The sequence below is a fragment of the Morone saxatilis genome, unplaced genomic scaffold, assembly GCF_004916995.1.
Source record: "Morone saxatilis isolate NCDOM2014 unplaced genomic scaffold, NCSU_SB_2.0 Contig3, whole genome shotgun sequence".
Lineage (NCBI taxonomy): Eukaryota > Metazoa > Chordata > Actinopteri > Moronidae > Morone > Morone saxatilis.
In genome coordinates, this window is record NW_023339873.1 from 7906399 (window position 1) to 7924008 (window position 17610).

The 17610-nt window shown below is 40.0% G+C and overlaps 2 protein-coding genes across 2 annotated transcripts in view; both read left to right on the forward strand.

Annotated features, from left to right (window-relative positions):
• Positions 1-14267, forward strand: part of LOC118336702 (interleukin-6 receptor subunit beta) — a 16102-nt gene extending 1835 nt beyond the window's left edge. The window contains exons 2-15 of the mRNA XM_035673380.1: positions 832-920; positions 2257-2392; positions 4038-4201; positions 4292-4455; positions 5239-5404; positions 6487-6569; positions 6920-7151; positions 7975-8160; positions 8329-8433; positions 9051-9197; positions 10013-10141; positions 10238-10334; positions 10451-10532; positions 12226-14267. Coding sequence (XP_035529273.1) covers positions 863-920; positions 2257-2392; positions 4038-4201; positions 4292-4455; positions 5239-5404; positions 6487-6569; positions 6920-7151; positions 7975-8160; positions 8329-8433; positions 9051-9197; positions 10013-10141; positions 10238-10334; positions 10451-10532; positions 12226-12969 — 2493 coding nt within the window. The 5' untranslated portion in view covers positions 832-862 and the 3' untranslated portion in view covers positions 12970-14267. The remainder of the gene's footprint in view (positions 1-831; positions 921-2256; positions 2393-4037; positions 4202-4291; positions 4456-5238; positions 5405-6486; positions 6570-6919; positions 7152-7974; positions 8161-8328; positions 8434-9050; positions 9198-10012; positions 10142-10237; positions 10335-10450; positions 10533-12225) is intronic.
• Positions 14268-15766: 1499 nt separating this feature from the next.
• plpp2a (phospholipid phosphatase 2a) overlaps positions 15767-17610 on the forward strand; it is a 14072-nt gene continuing 12228 nt past the window's right edge. The window contains exon 1 of the mRNA XM_035673359.1: positions 15767-16205. Coding sequence (XP_035529252.1) covers positions 16145-16205 — 61 coding nt within the window. The 5' untranslated portion in view covers positions 15767-16144. The remainder of the gene's footprint in view (positions 16206-17610) is intronic.

The following is a 17610-nucleotide window of genomic DNA, read 5'->3' on the forward strand; positions in this document are numbered from 1 at the left end:
TTTTGCCAACCAGGAGGGCACTTTTACAAGGGCGGTTGGATTTGAGAAGATTCAGGGCGTCTGCAGGGGGGGGATCCTCACCCATGAATTATTTTTAAGAAACAATTTCTATTTTAAAGGCTTTTTTTAATGCACTCTGGCACCTTATTAATATTCATATTCTGTGTTTTATCTGCTCTGCCATCTCATCAGACTGAGTCACTCAGGCTCCCACGCACATTCTCCCACCCAGCTTACACATTCTTTTGTCGAGCTTCACATATAGGGCTTACGTTTTAACAATTAGATTTTGGTTACGGGTCAAAGCTCTGGGGGTCTAAGCCCCCAACAAAATGACCTGGGGCTATGCAGCTGTACAGTCCTAAGTACCAGTTCTGAAAGTATTGAGTATTTCCTTTTTATGCTGCTTTATGCTTGCACTTGTTTTGTACGTTTTACTTTACCACATTGGTTTTATGGCTTTAGTTTTTTTTTGAAAATCAGCATTTTAATTACAAAGCATACACAGTGCTTATATGATATATGATATAGAGAGTTAAACATCACCTCCACCACTAAACACTGCAAACATATCAATTGATCAGCAATAATAGTCCAATAATATGATACAGGGTTCTTTCTGCTGTCTAACACACACTACAAACAAACTTTAGGAACTCGAACTGTGTCCAGGTGGGCAACTGCTGCATTTCATGTTTGTCGGACCATTTACTATGTTGCAATGCCAAGCGGGTGACAATGCTGTGGGGTTTTGAAGGCTGATGAAATCTAACCACTAAAGTGAGCCATTCATCCTGCACACTGTCATAGTATGGTGTTCTGTTTTGGCAGGATCCCAGAGCTGAGAAACCGGTTGGTGTTCATGGAGTGGAGCTTGGCTGTGGTGTGGACCTACCTGCTGGTGGCCGGACTCACACTGGGTAACATCCCCTTTTTTTTCCAGAGCACACCAGCGCGGTGACATTAGCAGATATTTGTGTGAGTTTGTCTGTTTGTGGTTGGAGCATACAAATAATTATTGGAAAGGGATGATGATTTATTATGTAAATTAGATCACATCACCAAGCAGGAGGAAATTAAATGGTGCTCTACCTATAGGCCTATAACGCCTTTGTAGTATTCCGACCACTCAAAGCACGTTCACCCAGTCGCACACATTCATACAGTGATGGATGACGCATCACAAACAGAAACTAACTCATTCACAAGCAGTTTTTGGGTTCTGTATCTGGGTCAAGAAAACTTCGACGTGCAGCATGTGACTCAGGGATCGTTACAGCCACCCCAAATTGGATTTGACGGACAGAACCTGCTAACTTCACCTTTGCTAACACGAAGGCCACATTTGCCAAATGTTGTGTGATGTTCAGCTTATTGTGGTTTTAAAAGCGAAAATAAAACTAGAATTATCTCGGGCTCATTAATATGAAGAAGACAGAAAGGCAAATAATAGCAAAGACTGACTACCAGCAACAAATGAAACATTTAACCAGCAGGACTGTGACGCAGTTAAAGTTAATTAAACTGAAAATATTATATTTCACATAGTAAAGGACAAAAGTTCCTGAAAATAAAACTCCCTCCAACTGAAAAGGGTGCCATTTTATTATAATATTTAACTGTTAGAACTCAAGCTACAGGTAAGAACTGGTGTGATCATGTCTGTTATCTCCACATATACCCAGCGGCAAGCTGAGCAAGCACGCCAAGACCGAGGCGAGCATCTTGTATCGTCTTGTCTGAGGTTATGTTTAAACCTTAGGGCAAACAGCAGCTGACATTCAGAAATATTTCACAAAAATAATAATTAAAATTAAATTCTTCTACATGATAAGATTGGTTTCTTCTATGATATATTTTAATGAGTGTGCCAAGAAAGATTGACTAAGTACTGACCTGCGGCACATAGATCAGATTTACTTGCTTATCTGTTCCACCTTCCTCTTTTTTTTCCTTTTCTTAAATCCCACCTGTTGCTCTACACAAATATTGCATCTATAATGGTTTTTAAAAAATATCCAATCCAAAATCCATCTTTAACCACCTGCTTTTTTCTTTAGCCAGAAGGTATCTATAAAAGCAAGCCAAAAACTCCATGCCTTTAATTTTCAATTCAATTAAATTTTATTTGTATAATGCCTCTTCATAACAGAAGTTACATTAGTTTAATTTTTTTAAATAGAGCAGGTCTAGACCGAACTCCTTATAACATTAACTTTAACTTCAGCTTCTCTCCATTTTCATTCTGTCCTCCAGCCTTCTCCACTACAACCTCCAAGACTGGCCCCCGACCTCCGCGGCTAATTGATTGTGTGTTCCAGCAAAGCGCTAATGTCACCTGCCGCTGGGAGGCTGGTGACACCCCAGCGACACACTACACTCTGGTTGTGAGGTGAGACAAAACATTCCTTTAATATGTTAGAAGTTACACTCAGACACACACGACATGTAGGTGGTTCAGCTTCTGTTCATCCAGGTTTTGCACTTTATATATGTATTTTTTTATCATTTGGGTGTTCAGGTGTGAAAAGGTATATTTTTATTTGTGTAGTTAATGTTTGACTTTGATTTAGTAATTCAAGAGTTTATTCTCCAACTTGAAGGCTGTTCAGTGTGTTGATAGATTTGCAGATGGGTGACAAATTAAAGGACACATTAAAAAGTGTCTTTTTTGGGCACCATGGCTCCATAAGTGCATCTTATATCCAAAAGATACGAAAGTGTTTTATTGATGGTGGTGGAGACCCTGACAAAAACCTAAAATCTCCAGTAGGAGTTCAGCAGAGTTAATGACGTACATCATTTTCATACTCATCGCACATTCACTGAGCCCTTGTTTTCTCTGTTTATTCAAGTTTTCACTTTAAACAATAAGACTAGTGTTGTTCTGTAATTAAACATTTTAAAAATAAATGACAAAAAAATTATTCATTAAAAATGTTAACGGAAGCAGGACAGGCTGTGTGGGATTGACATTAAATACTACGACGCCCATGTTTGTTCATGCGACTGTGTGGCTCATTGATGTGTTTTGAATAAACTTACAACAATAATGGAGCTCTATAACACAGAGGAAAAAGATATATTAGGTTTTGGCTACATAGACAATACTTGTTGTCTATTACTGTGAAAATGCAAATTTGTCAGCAACACACTTAATTTTTGTTCTGTCCCTTAAGATGTTCCCTAATTTGTTTAATATTTCCGCGACCAATCATTTTGTTGAAGTTTGTGTAAGGAGTGCTAAATCAGTTATTATTAGTAATAAGTTGGGACAGTTACGAGAGAGGGAGTGAGAAACTGTTTTAATTTAGTCTTTTTATCACAGTAAAAAAAAAGAAAAAAGCTTTCACTTTACATGTCTGCAGTCAGCCTGTTATGTGAGGTTCAGACTCTCGATAGAGCACCTGGTAAGCAGGAAATAGAGTGTCTAATGTCGTGTTAGATGTAGCTTTGATATCTGATATGTGATATGAAGATTATGCAGTAAGGTTGACATCTTTTGATTCCAACATGCTGCTTTTTAACCCAACATTTGTTTTTGCTATCTGCAATGTCAGTGTTTACGACGACTACATGATTTATGATTACAAATTATCCAGTCAAATTGTATTACCCAAGTCCCTGTTGTGTTTTTGCATATGGATCTGTTTGCAACTTTGTGCGAGCATTATTGTTTGCTAATAATTCTATACGCTGTATGCAAATGCTTGAGTTTTGAATTTCGTATTCGTGTGAGCCTCAGATGGCAGGTTTGATACACTGCGACGATAACAGTCATGCAGCTTCCACCTCACGATCTGTTGATTGGTTAATAAAAGCGGCCTTTTTTGACCTAATTTCATTTCAAATGGAGATGAGATAGACATTTCTGCACAGCATGTTTGAGCAGTTTTGTGATATGCCTGTGTGTGTGTGTGGGTGAGTGTGTATCTATTTCCATGACAGAGCATTAATCTATTTGGGCTTGTAATTTTGTGCCTGTTTGTTGATTTGTTATGTATGCTTGTTGATTGTTGTGCCATGGGCAAGAATAGGACTCTAAATAACAACAGGCAGTTCACTTGCACCACAACTGACACCAGCTGCACGGCGATCACCAACTACACCGTGAGGGTTGACTTCTGCATCACCGTCACAGCACACAGTCACAGCCGGGACATATCGTCGGATCGTCCGTGTCAGTCTGGTAGGATTGAAGGTGAGGGTGTTGTTGTTGCTTCTCCTACTTGCACCTTTTGTTGTTCCTCTCTTACTTCTTTCTAACTTCTCTCCCCCCTATTTTTCTCAGTGATGTTGAATCCGGTGCCTTTGAATAGCGTGAAGCCAGTCAGAGGGAGACCTCAATGTCTGAATGTAACCTGGGTGCACATCACGAGTGTCTTTCCTGTAAGTCTCCGGGAAATCTACGATGGAAACCTGAAATCCCAAATTGAGTTCACCGCCGAGGGGAAGGTTTGCCACTCCCAAATATACCCAAACACAAACCCACATAAAGATGCACATGTGGCACAAGTGTAAAATTTGCATTCAGAGATCAAACAGATGTCTCACAAAAGCATTACACAATGAAAAAAGCTGTCAGGCTTTCGTTCCCGGGTTTAATATTATAACCTTTATTTAAACAATGAGGGCCATTGAGAGAAAGTTCTCTGTTACAAGGGCCCCCTGATTACACAAGTTACAGTTACAGATGGAGACAGAAGAAAACACATGATACATTAACACTGAATAAACAAAACATGGTTTATATCAGTCACAAAGGATTAAAGTTGATTAAAAGGGATTAACTTAACACATTTATATAGATATATTTTTGTATTGATGTCTGGCTGTACACAATTTTAAAAAAGACCTTGATCAAAGAAATAAATGGGATAAGCTTGTCTAACTTTACAAGCTTCTGCAGGTTGTTTCACCTGTGTGGTGCATCGTATTTAAGAGCCAGTTTCCCAATCTCAGTATTAACATGATGATTTTTGAGGACCAAATAATTCAGACCTAGTGCAGTGTGAAACTGATCCGTAGTTAAAACGTATATAGTGCTGTTCTCTTGTCACTGCCAATGACTGCCATCTAAGTTTCTTATATATTAAACAATGATGCATTTTACAGCCATCCCCAGTTAATTAATACTAAAATGCTACATCTGGCATCTTTAAAGAATAAAGACAAACGTGTGGTTTCTTCACAATTTAATCCTCACCTCACTCTGTCCTGTCTCTCTTTCCTGTACAGTTGAATGTCCAGGTTGAAAATGCGACAGTGAAAAACACCAGCTTCCTGGTGTGTCTTTTCAGGCCTGACACCTTATACACCATCAGGCTTCGTCACAGCTTCAAGGGCCCACAGAGTCCTTGGAGCCCGTGGAGCAATGCCCGCCAAGGAAGGACAGGAGAGGATGGTAAGAGGAAACAGAGTTGTCAAACTGGTGTTTGTTGAACATTCAGTGTTCTCAAGGTGATGTAGTGTAAGTCTAGGTAAGAATTGTGCTTCTACCAAAAGATACATAAACACATCTGCAGAACTATGGCCATTATGAATGTAATTATAAGTAATCTTTCCCCTTCCATCCATTTTCTGCCACTTAACTGAGTCCAGTAGTAGCGAGTTAAGAAAAGTAGGCAAGATATCTATTTGTTTATAGTTGTCTCAGTCATGGATTCTAAGACTGGATAAGAAGAACGTCTGCCAGATATCAAATGTGTTTGCAAATCAGTTCCAGCTGCTTCATTTTAATTTTGTTGATTTATGCCTTTGCTGGTGTATTGAAAAAGGCAGTGATCCCAGTTTAAAAAACAACATCAGTTTCGTTTAATTGTAAGCCAAGACATTCTCCGTTCAGCTGGTTGAAGCAAACACAACTTAATCATATCAGTTGTTGTGAAACAGATATAGAGATCCGGCCCTGTTCTCACAACCACTTATCTGAGTCCAGTAGTAGCAAGTTAAAAAAAAAGGTAGGCAAGATATCTTTCTGCCAAACTTCATCCTCCTCCTGAAGGCCAGAGGCAGTCCCAGGACAGATGGGATAAACAGTATAATCCCTTCAGCATGTTCTGGATTGTCCCAGGGTTAGGGTCTCCTCCCAGTTGGACACGCCTGGAAAACCTCCAAAAGGAGGCTTCCAGTAGATGTCCTGATCAGATGTACGAACCACCTCAACTGTCTCCTCTGGGCACCGTAAATGTCCACAAAATCTAATAGTTCTTTAGATATTTCACTCTGGACCCAAGTGGTTGACTCTGACCTCCATGAGACATTGAAGAGTGCCACCCAATGACACCCAACAACATTCCACATTTCCACATTATTCTTTCACTTTCATTTCCGACTGGTGTAGAATGGATATGTGAAGGTTTTTCTTAGTTTCACTGATAAAGTCCAATAAAAAGTACGCATCCCACCCCTGTTACTGTATATAACATGTTCTGCTGTCATTTCTGTTCATTATTTTTAATGTGTTCCCCTCCTCACATCAACCAGCACCATCTGCAGCGCCAGCTTTCTGGAGGCGAGTGAAACAAACAGACAAGAATGATTGGAGACTCGTCTCACTGCTCTGGAAGGTGTGTGCTGAATTGTATGTGAATTTGCTTGTATAATATATTCTGACTGCTTTTATAGCTTTGAGCTTTGGAATTTTACAGTTTAATAACATTTGGATCTGATTAGTTTTTAATCACCATCTTCTCACTGACTGTCCTTAATGTGTTTTTGTATCATTGTGAAATTACTTATTTATTGCCATAAAGCATGATTTCAGGTTAAAAGCGAAACTGAGATAGCTGGAAAAAGAGAATTAATTCAATTTCATACAATCTTTGTTTATATGAATTCTGATTTAAACCTCAATCATCTCACAGCAGCTCACTGTTACTTATTGCTTTCTGTTTTCTCTCATGTTGACACCATTCAGCCCTTGCCTCGCTTTCTAGCCAGTGGCAGAGTTCTCTTCTTCAATGTGACTTGTCAGACAGAAAGCGCTCAGATCCTGAACGATCATGGGAGCTGCAGAGATTTGCCCCATACAAGTACTTCCTGCAGCTTGCGCCTCCCTGCTGGACGATGCTCCTGTGCCCTGACGGCCTCCACCTCTGCAGGGACCTCGCCAGAAGCCCGAATATGGCTCCCTGGAGCTTCTGAGACAGGTAAGGTCTGACTTAAATCTGCATCATCATCACTTGAGACTGAAATTCTGTACTTTAACAGTTATTTTTTAATCAGTTTAACAGGTTTTGATTAACTGTCTTGGTGACGTGTTGTTCCACCACAAGTCACTAGTACAGTTTCTCCTCTGCATGGATTCTCCTATCCTAAAAGATATTCCTTTATTTGGTGTTGATATAAAAGTAGAGAGCGCTGTGAGGCATCTGCGTGCTTTAAATAAAGTGCTTGATGATCTGATCTTACAGCCTCTGAAACCATTCCCCTTTTGCCTTTCTGATGTCAGAATAAAGAGCATCCCGTGATAGCTTTTGTAACTTTCCAAAACATAAAACAATCCAGCAATCATGCCCACCCTATACCGTGATTGCACAGGTGCGAGGAGGCAGGTTCTATCAAGTTCTCTTTTGTTCTTTACCCACCTACCTGTCACTTCCTTTGTGTACAACAGTATATTCCTCTGTGCCAGAGGTTTTTTCCTGTTTCCTTTGGTACACGGAAGACATTGCTCTCTGCAGTTTACAGTAAACAATGACGAGGGTTGGCAGGGACAGTTTCAGATTATTTTTCAACTAAATGAAACTGGAAGAAAAACCACACAATAGAGCTGCTGATCAACCGAGTCCCTGAAAGTATAATAGTTAGCACAATAGTTTGCGCTGCAGAGTTTCGCCTTCGGTTCATTATGACATTATGGTGGACTGTTTCAAACAACAGAAACACTCAAATCAAATTTGATGCTTTGAACTTAATAGATGCCGACAAATGTCTTTCTCTTTGTTCATCTTATCCCTTATTTCTCTTCAGAGCTTCCGCCCCCGGAGCAAATCACTGCAAGTCCGCTGGATGACAACAGCTTGGATGTTCGTTGGACAGCTCCAGCGAATCAGTCACCGAGCGGCTTTGTAGTGGAGTGGTTTGCTGTCGGACAGAACAGCAGCATCCTACACTGGGAAAGGCTGAATAGTTCCTGTACATCGCTGGTCATCACAGGTAATCCAACAATACGTACGTAAACAGCTTAATGTGAAAAAGCTTAATGTGAAAAAATTTTCTTTTGCCTATTTAGAGCTGAAATTATGAAGTTGTGGAACAGTAGTACAATTACCAGTTGTATGTATTTGGGAACTGATGAGTACTGTCATATTTGTGTTGTTTTAGAGGGAGTAAAGCCAATGAAGCGTTATGTTGTTTCGGTCAAGGCTCTGTATGGTGAACAAGGGGCGGGGCCAAACATGACGGTCCACAATTATACATGCCAAGGAGGTATGTGATCTCTATATTATGTATTGTCTCTTGCCAAGCTGTAAAACTAGCGAGAAAAGTAGGAGATTAATGGTTGTAAGGAAGTAAAATCCCTCTTCAGTATCAGTGAGTGAGACTGTTTTATCTGTTGTTCTTCTTCTTCTTCTTGCTTCTCTTGAACTGTAGGAAAATGTTCTTGTCTCCCCTGCAGTGGCCTGTATAAAGTGCACCATTAGAGGCTCTTTACACTTGCTCGATAAAAGGAAGTCGATTTCAAATGGAACAATTGACTGGAGCTTGTTAGTCCGATATATAAAAGCTGATGACTTCATGTTGTACCTTATGGTTATGAGGTGATCATGAGGTAATTCCATTACAGACAAATATCTGTCTACACAGTCATCTTGGACAAGAATACTAAGACTGAACATCTGCCAAATTTGAATGTGACTGACTACAAATAGTTGATAATCAGTCTACATTTATCAGACCAGACAGGATCCGCTCAGGTGGCTAAAGCAAACTTAATCATATCGGTTGTTGTGAAACAGAGATAGAGATCCACCCTCGTTCTCACAACATAGTCCTGTGGTCGATCCTCATCACCCACCCCTGCTCTTATCTCCCTGCCCGTGTAGTGCCCTCAGCTTATCCTGCAGTGGAGACGCCGAAGATCATTGGCAGCACAGTGAAGCTCGTCTGGAGTCCTGTACCTGAGGAGCTGCTTCATGGTTTCATCCGCAACTACATAGTCTCCTACTCAAAAGCCAACCAAACAGCCAAGAGTGAGTGATACACACAGATGATGCACTCCTGCACCTGTTTGAGTCCACACTTGTGAACAGATGTAAAAGCCCTGTTGAAAATGTCTTTTAGGAGGATGAGGGTTGCATTTGTTGCCAAAATTCAGTCAGTCCGTCCACCACTTATATAGACTCCATATATCTAAACGACTAACTTTTTCTCTTGTGTCACCAAAAAGTTTACATTTGTGATTTTTAGTTAAATGTCTCAACAACTATCCTAATGACCGCCATCATCTGATCTGATAGAAAATGTAATTTGTCTTCGGTTTTGTGATCAAATACCTTCCATACAAATGACATTCCCATCAGCTTCAGCTATACTTTGTGCTTGGTGCTAATTGGCAAACACGCTAAACTAAGTTAGTGAACATGGTAAACATTATACCTGCAAACATTTTTAGCATGCTGACATTAGCATTTAGCTCAAAGAAGTGCCTAAGTACAGCTTCACAGAGCTAAATGCTAGCATGGCTGTAGACTCTAGTCTATTTGATATATGGACAATAAGCTATATGGGTCTCAAGGTCATTTTATGGCTTATGGAAGGTGAGGGAGTGGGGGCAGGGGCCTATTAACACATACTTACAAAACAAAAAGTTGTCACAGAAAACAATCACAGAAACAGAAATCAGTTAAAAATAATTTAGAAAATGTTTTAAAACATTTGACCACACTTGGGTGTAAGGACCAGTAAAATCCTATTAATTAATAATTTTTCTAATTTTATCTTTATTACCTCATCACATTTTGTCCATGTTGTACCTGACCATGTTTTTTTTTATTTTTTTATCCAGGAGTGCCTCTGCGTGGTGACCTTCACAGTTATTCTCTGGAGAATCTGTCGCCTGGTCACTATAACATCTCAGTTCAGGCCAACACTGATGCTGGAGCCGGACCAGCTTGGATCTGTCATGTGTACATATGTGAGGAGTGGACACACACATAATCACTGTGCCTCAGAGTAAAAACAATGTATTGCTTTATCTTTAACTTAACTTTGTGTGTGTGTTTGTGTGAAGCCTCTGAGGAAATCTCGATAGTGATGTGTGTCCTCCTACCTCTCTTGCTGACTTCACTGGCGCTGGTGTTGATGGTCTGCCTGACACAGAATAAGATGTAAGACCTCTGTCTCACTCATCAACACCAAACACAGAAACACACCTACTCCAAGCTCAGCGTCCTACTTTTACTGTTTTACCTACTTTGCACAAAATACTTTTTTACCCTTGCAGGGTGAAACAGAAGCTGTGTCAAGACGTCCCGGATCCCTCCAAAAGCAGTTTAGCCCTCTGGAAGCAAAAAATTGCTTTGGAGGTAACCTTTAATCCCTGTGCCCTCTCCTGTCAACTGTCTACTAAATCCATCATTTAACACTAACCATATACTGAGAGACAAATTACAGTTTGCAGCACAATTTTAAATATGATGTTTATGTGGAATTTAGCCTGTTTTAGATAGAAACAGTGAATATCGAGACAGTAAATGTGGGTAGAGAAAGAGAAAAAAGCCTATGACATACGACAAAGTTGGTATGCATCTTAATCAGTAGGCCACAAGGACAACTTCACTAGGCCATTTTTGTTAGATTACACTTGTTTTACCAGTCTCATTTAAAATGTGTTGCAACTAAAAACTTAAATTTGGTCTGTTTGTGCCACAGGACGTAATGATAAAAGAAATCATCTCCTAAACAGCAGCAATAAGCCGCTCTGTCTGGTTGAATCTAAAGTTCTTAGTGTTTGGTCTTTTGCATCCTTGGTTCCTTGCTTGTACCTGACTGAGTAAAAAAAAACATCAACAAAGCAAAACAGTTGAATTCTTTCAAACTTTTGACAACCGCAAAAACAAAATTAAACCACTAGATGGCAGCAAAGGGCCTCACAGACAGACCAGTTGGTTAGTTATCACAAACCTTTCTAAAACATTGTGCTAATCCACCAATCTGAGTTTTTACTGAAAGTAAATGAAAAAAATGTAAAAACTTTATTGGATAAAACATAACAAATTCAGAAAGAGTGCTCATGGGCACTCCAGCAGCTCACCTGGTGGAGTGTGTCTGTAGTGCAACGCCCGAGCTCTAATTGGGCCTGCTCCCTTTGCTGCATGTCATGCCTTTTCTCTCTCACTCTGTACTGTCACTATCTAAAAAAACAAAATGCCGTGTTGAAGCGCCATGTTGCAACCGGAGCCTGGAAGGACAAACCAAACACTGGCTGCAGTTAGGGCCTTTTTTTGGGGGGGGGGTTACGGCCACCGTAGTTTCTCCTACACACTTCACAGCATGTTCTCAATCCCAGGATTTCAAACACAGATGCCAGCAGTGTTTAGTTAATTGCAATCTGAAACTTCACCGCCGGATGCCACTAAATCCCACTCACTGGTCCTTTAAAGCTAGTAACAAGGAAACTGAAACTGGTAAACAGCATGTTGAGTCCAAATGTCCATGGTGAATGTAACAAAGTAAGTTAAGCTGCTTTAACAATAGCTGGTTGCTACAACTGCTCACAGGACTTTATTTTAACTGTTTACGTTTGCAAAGGTACAAAATATGTAAGGCTGAATTTGGGGGAAATGTGAATTACAGTATATTTCCACGTGATGGATGGGTGCTGCCATGAAAAAAAAGTCTTTGGTTTAAATATTTAACACAGAGTAAACAACGTATAGCTTCAATAAAAAGCTGAAACAAGCTGCTCTCATTGCATTGTTTTCAGTGGCAGCAAGCAGCTGTTCAGTGAAACAGATGAAACCCCCACTGTACACTACCTGCTCAGCACCAAACAGCCTCAGTTTGCAGGTGACAATAGTGAAGAATTTAGCTGCTATGAGCCACAGATTTCCCTCTGGAGTTGGTAGAGACAGAAAACAGCGCTAAAAGACTCGACAGGTGGCCGGGAATATAACGAGATATGTCAATGTTGTGGTTTAAAGTGAGAAAGTGTAAAACTATATGTTACTTAAAATACCCTCAAACTAAAAGTAACAAGTTGACCGTTCTGTTTTTCAGAGTATGAGGCGGCCTGCAACCGAAGAGAAGACTGAAATCAAATACTCTGAAGTTATTTTGCTTAGCGAAAGCGAGCTACAGGACCCAGATAAGGACATCAACTATCAAAGCTTCCGTAAACTCCAAACATATTCCACTCCCTGCTGCTCTCCGCTCCCGGTTTCACGTGAAACCCCTCAAAATACCAGAAAATTGGAGGTCGGGTGCAACAAAAGCTCCACCGGAGCCAAAACGACCTCCAACACTGATCTCTCCTCCAGCATCTCCATCTACTCCAACATCCTCTTCACTCAGACTCCAAAAAGTCTCCCTGCACCTCATCTCCAATCCATCGACTGGCAGCAGAGCGCTGTCAGCGTTAATGGCGTTAAGCAACAGGCAGGTGGAGGCCGTGAGCCGTCTCTGTTCCTGCAGGGCAGGAGCGCCGCGACGTCTGATTCACCTCTTTCCCAAACAGATCAACTGAAAAACTTGCATCAGTTACTGAGGCAGCATCAAAACCCTGCCTCCTTCTCCGACTTCAACAGCATCTCTCATTCCTCCGTCTTCCCCTATCACCCAGCTCAGGTCGTCTTGCCCCAAAATCCTTTTTCTCAAAACCTCTGTAACTCGGTCCCGTCACTCCAGCACGACGCCTACCCTCGCACCGATGCTCTCTCTGACTCTTTAACTACGTCGCTTTCAACTTTTCCTCAAACTCTTTTTGTGGATTTTTCCTACTGTCCTGTGGAGTGTAACCCCTAGTTTGACGCCAGGGAAAATAAAACTCTGATTAGTTTTATTGCAGTGTTAAATAATATGCACATAAAGCTTTCAGTATTTTGTCATTGTGGAAATTTAAAATCTGTTTTAAATCAGTCTGATCAAGAGATTGTTTTTTTCTTGACATTTTTAATGCTCAGAATCCAGATATATGTTAAAATAATAACCTGGCTCAGTCCAAAGGTAAATAAAAATGGCCTACCAGCACCACTAAAGCTCACTTATGGGCACATGCTTGTGTAATCTGTGTAAAAACAATCTGTGGTTCTAAGCAGGACTTATTGGCTTACTTTTGGGCAGAGCCAGGCTAGCTGTTTACACCTGTTTCCAGCCTTTATGTTATGCTAAGCAAAGCAGCTGTAGCTTCATATCTTTTGTACAGACAACAGAGTGGTGTCAGTCTTCTCAGCTAACTCTTAGCAAAAAAGCGAATAAGCATTTTTCCCAAAACATCCAATTGTTACTTGACATCCTCTATGTTTCAAGAGGCTGAATACTTTTTATTTTATAATACATTGTATTATTTGTGATTGTTTTTGGATTTTTTTTGTCCATGTTTGAACCGAAGGTTTTTATAATAATATTTCATTCAATTGGTACACGTAGGCTACTGTATAGTATGTTTGAGCCCTTCTTGAATACTGAGGAATGTAAATAGTACAAAACACTGCTGTCTTCTGTACATATACACTGACGTTTGAGAATGCCTGTTTTATTTTTCTTTATTCAGTGCAATGTATTTATGAATGTGCTGAATACAGCTAAAAGCAATTTAGGATTGTTCATGAAAGCTTTACTTTTTGGGTTGTCTGGGCTTATATTGTGTGTATGAATATTTGCTGGGTATAGGGGAAAAAAATATAAAAAGTTTTCAATTGTGACACAGCATACAAAGACTTACCAGATTGCATGCCAGTTAACAGAATTTTTCACAGACAGAACAGAAAATTCCTGTTGGTCCGTTTCTCCTGGTGGCAGCTGATTCTCATTGTTGATGCAGTCTGTCTTATCTCAACATATTACATATTTTTCTCTGATACACACTTGCAGTTCAGACGTTCTCAGCTCTTAGGAGTTCTGTAAGTCATCTCATGTTACTTTGAAAACACACATACCTCATATTCAGACCTTGTTTGTAGCTAAAATGCTGCTGACCTTATAATGAGCCACGTTTGTAGCAGTGTTTGCGATTACTTCAGAATGTGATTTTTTTTTATGTTTAAGGATGTTAAAATGTGCAGTTAATGCATGAACCACTGTCTCAACATTAAAACAAGAATGCTATGTGATGAAAAAAAGTTTGTCTTAATTTATTCATCCTGCATAACTTGTGTGGTTCACGTTGTGTTTTTAGTCAAGCAGATTACTTTGATATCTTCTAGACTGGAACATTTATTCAGTTTGTTTGTTGGCTTTTTTCACAGTAAACATTTTGACTTGTCTAGTAGGAAAAGAGATATTAATAACATTAACAGCCGCTTTATTCAAGTGTCCCAGTAAGACATTACAGTGTGACCGTAAGCCAGCATGAACAATACCATGACCCTGAAATGGAAGCAGCTAAATGAAACTCTGGTGAAAAATAGGGTGAGTATGGAAGTCTGCCAAGACACGAAAAAAAAAAAAAATTACAAAAAATAGTGGCACAATTTCTCTGCAACATATACATGTGTTGACTTAACAGAAGAAGTTTCATACTGTGGTTGAAAAATCAAGCCTTGTCAGATACAAGAGTCTGATTTCCACATTTGGGAACAAAAAGTATCCAAATGCTAGTCACTGTGTTGATTTTGGATTAAATATTTCCCTAACTCATAAACGATGTGGCTCTTTGGACAAGTTTATTTCCGTATCATATGAGCAATTTTCTGCCAAGATAAGAAAAGAACTGTAGATAAAGTCATGAATGATTAAATTGGACATAGTCAAAACATATTAAAGGAACAGTGTGTAGGGTTTATTGGCATCCAGCAGTGAAGCTGCAGATTACAACCCTTTGAATACAGATCAGCCTTCCAAGGATGTAAGAGAAACACACAGACGGCTTTATCTAGAGCCAGTGGTTTGTCCGTTCTGGGCTACTGTAAAAACATGGCGGACTTTGTAGAAGAGGACTATGTCCTACAGACTGTATCCCTCTGTAGATAAAAACAGCTCATTTTAAGGTAACAGGTGATTATACACTAATGAAAACATACCAATGAATATTATATTACATTTCAATAGATCCTCCTAAATGACTTTTTATGTCTAAATTTTGACTTCTGAGGCATAACTGTGAGATACAAAGTCAGAATCATTAAATGGCCAAAAATGTAATTCTTTAAAACACAATTTGAGAAACTTTTGACTTTGACTTGAACTCGCTTTTATTATTCCTAACTTGTTCTGTTTTTTTATGTTTTGTTGGCAGAAATAGTCTTCCATAATATGAACATAAATCAGTTTGAGGCTACTGTGGATATATTATCATGCTATATGAGGTCAGATGGGTTGTGCCCTGCCTTTATTGAAAAAAAAAAAAACCGGTGAAACCTGCACACTCACTCACTGCCACAAAATATCTTTTACTAATGGCAACGTTTACTTTTTTGTGGCAGTGAGTAAATGTGCATGTTTTTTCACTCATGCCTCTTTCTGACAGCCTTGCACCCGAGTGATGTTTGTTAAACTACTTTCCTTCTTCCGTGCCTTTACGCAAAGAGAACCACGTGGTCCACCACACAGTTTAGATTATTATCCAAATCCAAGAGGGCGAAACAGAGAAAGGGAAAGTAAAGAGGAATGCGTATTTTCCATAAATCCAGAGGGAGGTTTTCGGGAAAAAACTAATCCTGTGTGAGCCCGCTTTTAGAGGGCTGTTTACATGCGGAAAGACGCCCCCCTCATGCGTAAAAAGGCAGGACACACAGGACGCAGCGTTACGACGTTGCTGCTCACCTGAAATCAGTGCAGTGTACAGACAGACAGACAGGCAGGCATACAGACATACAGACAGACGGGCAGGTACACTGAGGAGTGGAGCCGGAAGAACAAGCAGGTCGACTTATCCTGATAGTAACTTTTCCATAGTAACTCTGAGTGTTTCTTTGGTTACAACCCCTCTGCTTTTTCAAACGTTATTTATTCATGAAAGTGAAGCGACATCGGAGGAAACATGACAGAGCAAGGAAAGAAGCTGATTATGATCGCGGTGGATGTTCTTTGTGTCTTTGTTGGTGAGTGTCTACCCTTGTTCTAACCCTCGTCCTCACAATATGGCTGAAAATATGTTTGTTTTCAGGCTGTAAAGCTCATCTGTTGTGCGTTAACTTGTGATTTTGTGCGTCTGAATAGTAAATATGACTAAAAATCATTTAAAGAAACCTGCTTTTATTGAGAGGTTTGCACAGTGACGCATGGGATTGCCCAATGCACACATGATTTATTAATCTATCACAGATAATCTACTTGTTGCTTCATGCGTCTTTGTGCAAGATAAGAAGTTACTGACACCTGTTTTAAAAAGACGGGATATGCATATAGTAAACATTAATGGCAGTGATTTTACACTCACAGCAGTATAATGAAACAATGCAAGTCATCATTGGTCTCTATCTTGTCCAAACAGGCCAGAATCTTTCTCAGCAGTGAGTAAGAGTCCTGCAGAGACTTTTGTTGATCTCTTGCTGTCACTGGAGTGATTATTTCTTTAGGAAATCATTTGGGTTAACACAAGACACGTCCTATCTTATCTCACTATCTGGCTTTTAAAGTGCTGATATGCTGAGACGAACAATTTAAATGCATCGTGTGGAAGTAACCATGAAGCTCAATCTCAAGCTGTCTCTTTTGTTTCTCTGATGAATAATTTCCAGACTCTGTGAATGCACATTTTTTTTCTTCCTGCACCCTGTGGCCCCTTTTTCTTTTTCTGAATACTGGGTTAGGAGGAAGAGCAAAGACCATTGTCAATGAATCTCCTTTTCTGTGACAGTTAAAATCCTGTTTTGGAAACTGGAGACCAGGTGTGTGTGTGTCAGTGTATGTGTGTGTGTGTGTGTGTGTGTGCGTGCGTGCGTGCGTGCGTGCATGCATGTGTTTGTCTTTGTATGTGTGATGAGAGTGGTCTCTGTTGTGACTAATGTACAAGGAACAAAACGGCTTGTTGCGACTTGCTCTGGACTCTGCTTACGACAAAAAGCCATTAAGAGAACTGACATCTTCCAGCTGTTTGTGTCACGTCTGCTCACATTTTCTGTCACCATGAGGCTGACAGAGGATGGCGACGAAAGAAGGGAGGAATCAGGGATGTTCATTCCTCAAAGACTTTATTTTCTGTAGCTGTTTGTAGGGATGATATATGGGCTAAACTAGAACTCGCCTGAGGTGGAAACTCTGTAAAGGGAGCAAGAAACATTAAAGGTTCCAACTTTTGTGTGAGTGTGCATCCAGTTGTGGACCCATCTGCTGACTGACTGATTGACTGAGGAATGATAATGGCCGTTCTGCTGCTCAAAACCCCTACACTCAAAATGTGTGTTCACACCTGAGTCCATTGTCAACGCCAAAATGTCCATTTTGAGTAGAAGAGCCTTAAAAAGTTGTAGAATGTACCTCAGTACATTTACTCAAGTACAGATT